This window comes from Carcharhinus amblyrhynchos, chromosome 6 (assembly GCF_965287045.1).
Source record: "Carcharhinus amblyrhynchos chromosome 6, sCarAmb.v2.hapA, whole genome shotgun sequence".
Classification (NCBI taxonomy): Eukaryota; Metazoa; Chordata; class Chondrichthyes; order Carcharhiniformes; family Carcharhinidae; genus Carcharhinus; species Carcharhinus amblyrhynchos.
In genome coordinates this window covers 107,039,870-107,052,449 of record NC_137329.1, presented here as the reverse complement: position 1 = coordinate 107,052,449, position 12,580 = coordinate 107,039,870, and the positions used below count along the sequence as shown (strand labels likewise).

At 38.5% G+C, this 12,580-nt stretch overlaps 1 protein-coding gene across 1 annotated transcript in view; it reads left to right on the top strand.

Annotated features, from left to right (window-relative positions):
• Positions 1–12,580, top strand: part of lemd3 (LEM domain containing 3) — a 54,718-nt gene that overhangs the window by 23,561 nt on the left and 18,577 nt on the right. Inside the window, exons 2-3 of the mRNA XM_080191148.1 lie at positions 7,931–7,962; positions 8,986–9,052. Coding sequence (XP_080047274.1) covers positions 7,931–7,962; positions 8,986–9,052 — 99 coding nt within the window. The remainder of the gene's footprint in view (positions 1–7,930; positions 7,963–8,985; positions 9,053–12,580) is intronic.

The following is a 12,580-nucleotide window of genomic DNA, read 5'->3' as shown; positions in this document are numbered from 1 at the left end:
AAAGCTAATGGCGTTTGCTACCAAATTAACCTGTTGGACTTTAACCTGGTGTTGTGAGACTTTTTACTGTGGTTACCCCAATCCTACGCCGGCATCTCCACATCATGAATACAGGGGAGGTCCCAGACGATTGGAGAATAGCCAATGTTATTCCTTTGTTTAAAAAGGGTAGCAAGAATAATCCAGCTAATTATAGGCCGGTGAACCTTCCATCAGTGATAGGGAAATTATTGGAGAGGATTTTTCGAGACAGGCTTTAATCCCACTTGGAAATAAGTGGACGTGAGAGGCAACATGGTTTTGTGAAGGGGAAGTCATGTTTCACGAACTTGATTGAGTTTTTCAAGAAAGTGACAAAGATGATTGAGGTTAGGGCAGTGGGCGTTGTCCACTTGGACTTCAGTAAGACCTTTGACAAGGACCCTCATGGCAGACTGGTACAGAAGGTGAAATTGCGTGGAATCAGAGGTGAGCTGGCAACGTGGATACAAAACTGGCTCAGTCAAAGAAGATGGAGCAGTGGAAGAGTGCATTTCTGAATGAAGGGCTGTAACAAGTGTTCCTCACGGATCAGTGCTGGGACCTTTGCTGTTTGTAATATATGTAAAAGATTTGGAGGAAAATGTAACTGGATTGATTAGTAAGTTTGCAGACAACACAAAGGTTGGTGGATTTGTGGATAGCGATGAGGACCATCAGAGGATACAGCAGGATATCGATCAGTTGGAGACTTGGCAGAGAATGGCAGATGGAGTTTAATCCAGACAAATGTGGCAGATGGAGTTTAATCTGGATAAGTATGAGGTAATGCATTTTGGAAGGCCTAATACAGATGGGAAATATACAGTAAATGGCAGAACCCTTAAGAATATTGATAGGCAAAGGGATCTGGGTTTATAGGTACACAGGTCACTGAAAATGGCAATGCAGGTGGAGAAGGTAATCAAGAAGGTATATAGCATGCTTGTCTTCATCAGCCAGGGTACTGAGTTTAAAAAAATGGCAAGTCATGTTGCAGCTTTATAGAACCTTAGTTAGGCCGCTCTTGAAATAGTGTGGCAACCAGAATTGAACACTATCAGAAGGATGTGAAAGCTTTGGAGAGGATACAGAAAAGATTTACTAGGATGTTGCGTTAGCTATGAGGAGAGGTTGGAGAAACTTGATTTGTTCTCACTGGAGTGACGGAGGTTGAGGGGATACCTGTTAGAAGTCTACAAGATTGAGAGGCATGAATAGAGTGGATAATTAACAGCTTTTTCCCAGGGTGGAAGAGTCAATTACTAGGGGGCATAGGTTTAAGGGAGATGTACAAGGCAGTAGTGGGTGCCTAGGACTCCTTGCCAGGGGAGGTAGTGGAAGCAGATACAGTAGTGACTTTTAAGGGGCGTCTTGACAAGTACATGAATGGAATGGAAATAGAGGGATGTGGTCCCCGGAAGGGTAGGGAGTTTTATTTAAGTTGGGCAGCATGGTCGGTGCAGGCTTGGAGGGCCGAAGGGCCTGTTCCTGTGCTGTAATTTTCTTTCTTCTTTGTTATTTTTTCTTTCAGAAATAACCACCTGTAACTTGAAGTTGTTTTTCAAGAAAAATTTCTTAGTATGTTATATAGTTCAGTCGGATCCTAGTTCTTCGTTTCCTTTCAAGATTAAAGAATAAAGAATTGTCCTAACCTTTCCTCGTAATTGTTCTCTGATATTCTGGATCACCCTCATGTGCTTCTACCTCACCAGGCTTTTTGTTTCTTTTGTGCCACAGTGATCAGAATTGAAGACAATAGTCAGGTCTCCTGTGAACAACATTACCTTGGATTAATTAACACATTTTGTATTTTGATAATTTTGTTGATTTCTGTAGCAATCAACGATCTTTGCCAGCCTACGTCCCTTTGTAATTCAGCTTTGTGAATTGCCTTCCACTTCTTCCATTGAGAGTTTCATTTTGGTATGGATGGATATGCCAGTTTGAACATTTATTCTAAGGCTTTTTATAATTCCAAAATTTTACAACATGGAAAAATAAGGCTTCTTCCTGAAGAAATCCCACTGTCCCTATTTTCCCAAATTCTTGTATTTTTCTCTACACATTCAAATTTAATGCAAAGCATGCCATTTGCTCTCAATTTCTGTATAAAGATCTTTCTCCTAAATTTTGCTTGCTCTTCATGACAAGTGACCAACTTAAAACTATCTTCACTGACTTCCCAGACAGAAGAAATATGCTTTCCATCTTCATTCCATTAAAATTAAAGGATTTAAAAACCTTCAATAAAAGTCCACTTGGCCTTCTCTGTTTTAAATTGTCACAGTATCATTTCTCATCCCACTACTAGCTTATTCATTCTCTTCCCCTTCCCTGAAGTTTTCCTTCTCATTTGTGACCAACTTGCTTTGCACTGATTAATCAAATTCATTGTATAGATTAGGGCGGATCTCAGCACTGATCCACAGGACCTTTCCCAAAATTCATTTCCTGGCTTGCCATCACCTCTTAACACCTGCAATGACAGCTTTTTATTCAACTCCCAAGTTCCTTCCTTGACCAACATAACCTTCCTTGACTGGTTGTTTATCTCCATGTTTGTGGGGCCATTCTGTGCAAATTGGCAGAGTTGGAATGACTTAAATTTCCTTACAAAGCAACAGTATTTCAAAAAGTAATTAATTGGCTGTGAAGTGCTTTGAATGTTCTGAAATGAAAGGAAATGAATGTCTTTTCTTAGCTGAACTTGACTTCTTGATTATGTTCGAGCCTGTGAATGTTTCAATTTTGATGCTAATCCAGGACTTTAAATACAAGGCTTCCTCTTTGGTTTAGAACCAGGCCTGAGAGGAAACCCTTTGCAGTGTTCAATTTCCCTTTCTTGTTCCCTGTCGTGATCTGGTGGGTTTTTTTTTAACCCCCTTTCTGTTATCTGTTAGAGATTAGACTGTAAAATGCGACTGTTAACCAACATTCCACAAAGATGCAATTTATCAATGTGGGTGTAATGGGAATAAATATTTAAAAACATATGAAAATCTGAGCTATGTGTTCAAATTGTAAGCTCATGTTAGTTGTTGGTACCTACATTTTTTTTGCTGCTTTATCAGTTTTCCCTTTTGGGTTCATACTTTTGTTTGTACTTGTAGCCTTAATTTTAAAAAACTGGTGTGATCCAGTCAAATGCCCCTATTGTATCTGTGGCTGAGCTTAGTTGTTAAGGCTAAGGAAAATGTAGACAAGACTTGAAGCCTGCTGGTTAATTCTTTGAGAGGGATTCTGGATTTAAGTTCCACTCCAGAATTGGAAACACACTGACACTGCAGAGCAGTACTGAGTGAGTACTACACTGTCGGAGGTGTCATCTTTCAGAAGTGATATTAAAACAGAGGTCACATCTATTTGGTTGGATGTAAAAGGTCCCAGGGCATTACAATGAAGACAAGCAGCCTGAGTTGTCCCTGCTCTCTCGGCTAATGTTTATTCCTCAATCAGCTTCAAATAAACAGATTATCGTGCTGTTTGTGATGTGCAAAAATGTTTACGCCTTTACTATTTCAAAAGTACTTCATTGACTGTAAAGCTCTTTAAGATATCCAGTGATTGTGAAAAGTGCTCTGTAATCGCAAATCTGTGGTTCAAGTGGGTTATCTGTTTTGGGTTTATTTATTTAGGCCACCTCCCTGTAATGCATTCAGGAGCATGTTCCTTCTTAAATGGATATGCCATGTGCAATTTGTGCTTTTGTCTTGTATGTGGTTGTTAGTGATGTGTGAACGCTGGCAATTGATTCAACCATGATGGTGCGAACTTGGCCAATTTCTTCCAATTTTGAAATGAGATAATAGTTGACAACAGATCTGATTTATCCCACACTAGTGAATTTTTGTGAAAGAAAACTTATGCACTTAATCTCTATTGGAAGATTCAGCATTTTAGTTTTCAAAGGAATATTGGTGGCACAGACACTATATAAAGATGCAACATGAAATGCATTTGGATGCCCTCATAGCCACAGCACAATTGTCCCTGATTTGGCACAGAATTGCAATCTTAGAGAAACTGTATAGAAAAGAAAGACTTGTATTTTTATGACCATGGGATTTCCCAAGCACCGACTTAAGCAATAATATACAAGAACATCGTCAACTCCACTTCATCCCCATAACCCTCAGTTCCCTTACTGATTACATAAGAACATAAGAAATAGGAGCAGGAGTAGGCCATCTAGCCCTTCGAGCCTGCCCCGCCATTCAATAAGATCATGGCTGATCTGTCGTGGCTCAGTTCCACATTCCCACCCTCTCCCCATAACCCTTAATCCCCTCGCTTATCAAAAACCCATCAACCCGCGTCTTAAAAGTATTTAGCAAGGCAGCCTCCACCACTTCAACGGGCAGAGAATTCCAGAGGTTCACCACCCTTTGAGTGAAGAAGTTCCTCCTCAACTCCGTTCTAACCCCCCCCCCCCTATCTTGAGGCTGTGTCCCCTAGTCCTACTGTCCTTTCTGAGCAGGAAGAGTCTCTCCACCTCTATCCTATCCATCCCATTCATCATCTTATATGTCTCAATGAGATCTCCCCTCATTCTTCTAAACTCTAACGAGTACAAGCCTTGTTTATTCAGCCTCTCCTCATAGTTCAACCCCCTCAATTCCGGCATCAGCCTAGTAAACGTCCTCTGCACTCCCTCCAAGGCCAAAGTATCCTTGCGTAAGTGCGGCGACCAAAACTGCACACAGTACTCCAGCTGCGGCCTCACCAATGCCCTATACAGCTGCAGCAAGACCTCCCTACTTTTATATTCAGTCCCCCTCGCTATGAAGGCCAGCACCCATTAGCCTTCCTGACCACCTGCTGCACCTGCAGGCTGGGTTTTTGTGACTCATGCACAAGGACCCTGAGGTCCCTCTGCACCGTCGCCTGCTGCAGTTTTTCGCCACATAAGTAATAGAAATCCGTCTTTCCCAGCCTTGAACATACTTAATGACCCAGCCTCTGTAGCCCTCTGTGATAAAGAATTCCACAGATTCACTACTCGTGAGAAATGTTTCCTCATCTTTGTCTTAAATGGGCAATCCCTTACCTGAAATTATGTCCTCTGGAAGCATTTTCCCTATCAAGCCCCTTGAGAATCCAATATACCTCAATAAAGTCATCTCTCATTCTTCACTCCAGTGAGTACAAGCCCAACCTACTCAACTTCTTATAAGAAAATCTCTCCATACCCGGGATTTACCCACTGAACTTCCTCTGAATTTCCTCTCATGCCCGTATATTTTTCCATTGATTAGGGAACAAAAACTTTTTACAGTATTCCAGGTCTGGTTTAACTAGTGCCTTGAATAGTTTTAGCAAGAGTTCCCTATTTTTATACTCCATTCCCTTTGAAATAAAGCCCGCATTCCATTTTGCCTTTCCTATTACCTGCTGAACTTGCATGCTTACATTTTGTGGTTTATGGACAAGGGTTCCCAAATCCTTTAATGCTGCAGCTTTCTACAGTCATCTCCATTTAAATGGTTTAAATTCAATTTAATTGTTAATAGTTCTCTCTTTTTTAAAAAAAAGTAGCTCTTGACTCCATTGTCCTTGCAAGTAACTTCTCCATCTCCAGACTCTTTCTCAAGTTCTTAAATGTGCTGTTATCTTCAATTTGTGCCCATCTTCTGAGAATTCTTATAACTGAATCCTTCTCATCTGGTTTCTGTTCCTGGTACAGTACCAAACCGTTCTTAAATAACAACATCCTATGTGACTGACAAAGGTTAACTATTTTTTCTCATCCTCCACCTGTTTACAGCCTGTGACATGGTTGATAACACCATTCTTCTCCATTCTTGACTAGCCAAGTGAGACTGCATTCTCTTATCTATCCAATCATCATCATCAGAGTATGCAATGTGCTGCCTCTCAGCAACATCATCTAAAAGTACAGCATTAGCTTTCACATACACAGATGACACCTAGCTGTACCTCACCACCATTTCTCAATGGCTCCATTGTTGCTAAGTTACCAGACTGCTTATCCATCATACAGTACTGAATGAGCAAACATGTATTCCAATTAAATACTGGGAAAGCTAAAGCCATTATTTTTTGCATTCTCTAACTACTTATTCCATCCCTCTCCTTGGCAACTGTCTTGAGACTAAACCAAACTGCAACCATCATTGACCCAAAGATGACCTTCCACATACACCATCACTAAGACCACCGATTTTGCCCTCTGTAATATTTCCTAACTTTGCTCTGATTCAAGCCTTTTTTTAAATTTATTTTGCTCCATTCTTGAAGTTACAAAGTCAGTGCTCAGACTGGACTGGGCAGATGTGAATCCATTCCTTGCTTGTCAAATTCCATTTCCAATTGAATCCAATTCATGGTCCCCCAAAGTGAAACAAACAAGATCCAAGCTGACAAGATAAAGCATTTCACCCCACCTTGGGCTTGATCTGAGCCAAAAGGCCAGTTTCAAGTTCTCTAAGACGTGTTACCTCTAATACTTTACAATTGCAATGTAAGAAAAATCATTGATCCTTTCACCTGCATTTATGCTTTATTCTGTATTTTGTATTGACTTTGATTATTCATCTTTAAACCATGTTGGGGGAACATGGCACAGTGTTTGCACTGCTGCCTCACAGCTCCAGGGACCCAGGTTCGATTCCCGGCTTGGGATACTGTCTGTGTGAAGTTTGCATGTTCTCCCCATGTCTGTGTGGGTTTCCTCTGGGTGCTCCGGTTTCCCCTCTCGGTCCAAAGACATGCTGGTCAGGTGCACTGGACATGCTAAATTCTCCCTCAGTGTACCCAAATTGGTGCTGGAGTGTAGCGACTAGGGATTTTCACAATAATTTTACTGCAGTGTGAATGTAAGACTATTTGTGACTGATGAGTAAACTTTACTTTCATTGGGAGTTTTCGACAGCAGAGTGGATTATTTACTTTTCATTGCTAAACATGATATGCCAACAAATGCATGTTTTTTCACCATGCTTTATAAACATGTAGATAACTAATACTGTATGTTTCTCGTTCAACTACAGCTGGCTTTGGGAATGGAACTGTGGTTACTATGTTGATTTCTAGCAAGTTGGGATATTTCAGTTGGAAAATTTCTGGGATAAATTTGGTAAATGGGCATGTCTCTTTGGAGTCTTCTGACAGTTCCACATTGTGTCAGTCAACAGCACAGTATAAGATTATCAAATGCTCACTTTTTGGCAAAATTGTCTCGTTTGATATCTTATGTATTGTAAGCAGATTTTTAAAAAATCTTGCAGATTGTGATCATTATGTTTAGCTATGTTCCCCTCTTACATATCACTGATATAATTTGACCATTGTAGATATCACCTTCAGTATAGTGGTGTCAAGTCAACTTCCTTGTACTGTATGACTCTCTCTTTTTAATGAGTGTCGACTCCCTGCCCACTGTCATGTAGCTTCTTGTGGGAGCAAGGCCTGGAAGGAAACAATTATTCCTGGTCAACTGGATTGGATTTTTGTGTCCTGCAACCAAATGTCCTTTAAATCTCTTTGGCAATGGACTAAGTTAACATTAGATGCAACAACGTTTGATTTGAAACATGACAGTAGGAGTGACAGTCAGTACAACTTCTGTTTGTGTCTTAGCTTGATCAACTGGGAGAGTTGGACATCTAAGAAATTGCAAGAAAAGTGCAATATATCAAAAATTAATACCCCTCAATTGTATACTCATTGAATCGTCTTACCTGATTTTTTCTTTTATGTGGGAGGTAGGACAAATCAATGCGAGTATTCTTAACTTGGGAGCTGCCAATATGGCATCTAATATTTAAACTAATCCATGTAGAAAGTTTTTAATAGACTTGTAAGAACCATACAGCATGTTATTTAAAATGATTTAACTCCTGAACCTGTTCTTTAAATATTCATTGCGTTTAATGATTTTATTTTTCAGTAAAGCCTCAGTCATTTGGAATAGATGATAAGGTAAGTCCTGTTCCTTTTCATAAATATAGGTATTTGTGGGGAATATATTTCAAACAAAATAAAGATCCATTGTCTCTCCAGAAAATCACCCTTTTCAACGCCTGTGCAATCTTTGGAAAAATAAAGCATATGATGTGGATTTGATTAACATGCTAATCAGTTTTACTCTGCTGCTGAGGACTTGATCTCAATTCATTATCTCTGGGAAAATCACCACTGTACTTTCTGACAGGAAAGGCTCCCTGTAACATGTTAATAGTGTGGATAATGCTTTAATGTTGTTGCTTCCGTAAAATAGATACGTCATATTCTTGCAATACTTTAACTTTGGAAAGAATGCAAGCTGCAGATAGCTGTAAAACTGTTGTTCTGAACCAACGTTATGAACTGTATAATGTTGAGCGGTGAGAATAATATAATGGATGAATTAAGGAGATCATGCAAGGAATGTTAGAGCACAAAACTTAAATTCTAATCTGTTCCCCAGCCAGCTTTAGGGCATTGCTGTGAAATTGCTCATTCTACCTAATGACACACACTCATTTTCCACAAAATCTGGCCATTTAGGGATATTGAGGGTCTCTACAGTTTGTAACAATATTCTACAATAAATGGGGAAATATGTAATTTTATATGCATATTGTATCTGTTTATAGGACAATTTATGTCTTTGATTTAGGAATTGCTGCCAAATCTTGCTTGGAAAAATTAGGTGGGAATAATAAAAGTATACTAAATATATAGCTTACATTTGCAATTTGACTAAATGTGTATTTTTTCACAAAACTCTACTGCAAGTAAAATTATTGTGGTCACTTTAAGGATGTTAGAGTAAAGAAAATGCACCTATTGCTGTGGGAACTTTGAACTCTTATCTTTTAACTTAAGTGCCTTTTTTCAAAGTTTCTAGAAATCTTTACAATTGACTTCTCTATAATTGTGTCTCCAATTTTTTTAAATGATGTAGTGTGGTTGAAAGCTGTAGAGAAATGCCGGGTAATTTTTGAATTGTACTTCATTTAGGTTGAAGAAAAAAGAGTAATTTTGATTATTCTTCATAGACTGCATGATCATCTAGCAAAAATAGCAGGTAAGATCTTAACATTTTTGAATTTTTATATCATTTGATTCCTATGACTGTAAGCTCAAATCCCAACACAGCAACTTCAATTAAATAAATCTGGAATAAATCACAAATCAGTATCAGTAATCACAAAATTACTGAATTGTTATATAAAAAAACATCTGATTTTGCTAATGTCCTTTAGGAAAGAAACTTGTCATCTTACTCAGGCTGGCCTATATTTGACCAATTAGCTTTAATTAGACGAGCATTCAAGAACATGTAAGCAGCTGATCATTTTTGTCTTCAAAAGCCCAGTGTTGACGCAGAGTTCCTCTGTTTCTATAATGTATGTGTTAAATTCCTTTTTGGGTTGCTAATGGCAAATTTCTGTGTCTGCAGGGTGTTATAGGAAATCATGAACAAGAGATTACTGTTGAACTTGGATGTAATTCACAATTACAGCACACTGAAATTTTTAATCTGAAGACCTTTTCTACCAGTGTTACTAATATACTTTGACTAAGCTTTGTTTATTGTAAGGGTGGTGATTTGTTTCATTATCAGTTGATCAGATCCTGTGATTGATATTAAATTTTACTTCTGGAACTCCATTTATTCACAACAATTAGAATTTGACTTCCTAATACAGCTACATTTTATTTTTAAAACCACCTCACTTCACAGTATTGCAATTGATTACAACATTTTTGGTTTGCCTACATAGTGTGTATTGTGGTTCAAGATGTGAGTAGTGAAAAACATACTGAAAAATCAAAGTTAAACTTTCAATTAAATTATGGCAGTAAACTCGTTCTCAAACGTGTACATTTCTTCCTGCACACCACCACCACTTCCTCTCTTCTCCCTCCCCCATTCTGGAGGTAGACAAGCAGGAACACTTTAAGCACTGCAATACCGTCTTCTGTCATTACTGTATAGATGTTTTGTGTATTGTCCTTGCAATTTTGTGTTGTAGCTTTATCCTGTTTCCAAAGATGAAGGGTAATCTCACACATATATACAAAATAGTTTGAACCCAACCAAAAACACTAACATTTCAATCCTGACACCAAACTTGACCAAAATATATTTTTGTAATTCAATTTGCATTTCCTTGTAAGCAGCTGAATAACTTAATTATTTGTCAAATTGTAACAAATATAAAACACTCATCTGAGTAGTGCAACAGTGATAAACTTGCACTAACAGATTGATCAATTCTATTTGGCTTCTTGCCTGATTTATTTCTTCTCTCTTCTCCCTCACCCACAACCAATGAAAGTTATTTAAAAACATTGTGTTGTGTAGCACATGGCTGGCCTGCTACTGACAGTTAAAGCTTCATGATAAAAGATAGAATTACTTGTTTGAATTAAAATCTTCTCTAACAACATGTACCCTTACTCATTATTTGCTGTTAATAAAGCCAGTTTTTGCTAATGGCTGGAAGTATAGCAGGGTCCAACTTGTTAATCGTTGTTACTCAATGTTTCGGTCAAGCAGAAAGGATGACTGTCATAATTATTGGTGTGAATGTGGTAGATGAGCTCTACTATAGGGAAGTTGCTGTTTGTGCCAACTTGTGCTTGTCCTGGCCTACAGGTGCTTGAACACAAAGTTAGCTGGCTTGTCACATGACCCTCTCTGCAGTTGCCAGTGACCCAAATGTGGTCATGGTTAGCAGGTTCCAGTTGTAACCTGATTATCTCATGGCTGAGAATTTCCTTTTTCTGAAGTGATTGTCTAAGATGGGTTTCCCATCCAGTTGAGTCCAAGGATATTGGAGACAGGGGATGTGGTTCATTCACATTTCCTAAAGGTAATTAATTGTTTCAGAGCTTTTGCAGACTGTTAGGCTCACCTTCTTGAATGTAGAAGTACAATATTGCAAATGTTCAGCCATCTTTTGACTGCTTTCAGGTCACTGAAACATAGCTTTAGTCTTTCTAAAACTTCAGTAAGTGATTTCCAGCTGGTAAATTAATTGTTTTTTAACAAAATGTGGTTTCACAACAGCTGAGAGAGAAATGGGTATGCTCAACAGTACGGTCTGCCCTGTGGAAAATTAACCTGCATTAGAATCTTATTACCTCATAATACTTAATGTGATTGTTAATTTATAATTTTTCTACTTGGCTAACAGGCTAGTTTACAATAATTCCTGTGATCAAACTTAAATTCTGCATTCAGCTGAGTATTATAGGCCTTGGACCCTTTCCTCCTCTGGGGTACAATTTTTAAACAATTAAAATATAAACTGTTGGCTCATTTATAAATATTCTGTATTTCAATACAGTTAATTATTCAACATTTTTCAAATATTTTTCTATCAAATTGAAGTACTTTCTCCCAGCAGACTTGATGCATTCAGTTGCAACCTGATTATTCCTCGGATGGAGAATGCTAGCACGAGGGGGCATGGCTTTAAATTAAGGGGTGGTAGTTATAGGACGGATGTCAGGGGTAGGTTCTTTACCCAGAGGGTGGTGAGGGATTGGAATGCCCTGCCTGCTGCGGTTGTAAATGCGCCTAGTTTGGGGGCGTTTAAGAGATCTATGGATAGGTTTATGGACGAAAAGGGATTGGTTTAGATTAGTGGGTCAGTGTTTTTTTTTAAAAACTGGTCAGCGCAACATCGTGGGCCGAAGGGCCTGTTCTGCGCTGTAATCTTCTATGTTCTATTGTTTGAGTTCGAGGAGTGATTTAGTTTTAATGTTAATCTTTGATAAATGTTACTGGTAATCAATAATGTTGAACTTCCCTTTTAGCCCTTTTGGATTAATTTTTAAAAAGCTGCATGGTAGAATTTATTTGCACGTGTGATTACTAACTCCAACATGGCCTATATACTTGATGTAGTGTATCGTCTACTTTTGTTTTTACAATGTGCCTCTTTCCACAGCCATTTGTGCATCAAATATTTCTGATGGCTGTTAACATTTCTAGTTAGTTTGGATTTTTGGGCTAATCTTCTCAGCCTTTGAAAACGCTAATTCTTTGCCAGAGTATGGTTCCCCAGTTATCCAGCCGTTCTGTACCTCGTTTCTTTTCCAGGTGTGACTCTAAGCAGTGAATATGGGCAGCCTATTCATGTGGTCAATATTGTCCTCATTAGATGCCCAAAAATGTGCATATGCTTTTAGGAACCACTAAATAGGGAAACAGAATAGTGATTAATGGCAGACTTTCTCACTTCCGAATCCCAAACATTCCAGCACTGATGCACAGAGGACAATATTCGTACCCAATTTCCTGCTCATCTGAGGTTAGCTAAGATAAACTTTCACTCATAGTGCTTCTTATGATCATTGAACATCTCAAAGTGCTTTACAGTCTATAGATCAAAAATCGAGCCTTTCAGCTGAAGGTCTTAAGGATGAATATGAAAGAAGCTTAAAGACTGGAGTCTAGGAAAAAAAACTGTCATTAATGCCTGAACTATGAAACAGTCATTTTAAAAAAGTTAGCAGAAACAGTGAATACCTTTTCTTTTGATCTTTTTAAGATGTCTATAGCATTGATGAAGTCGGGGCAGCTGCATCATATGCAAAG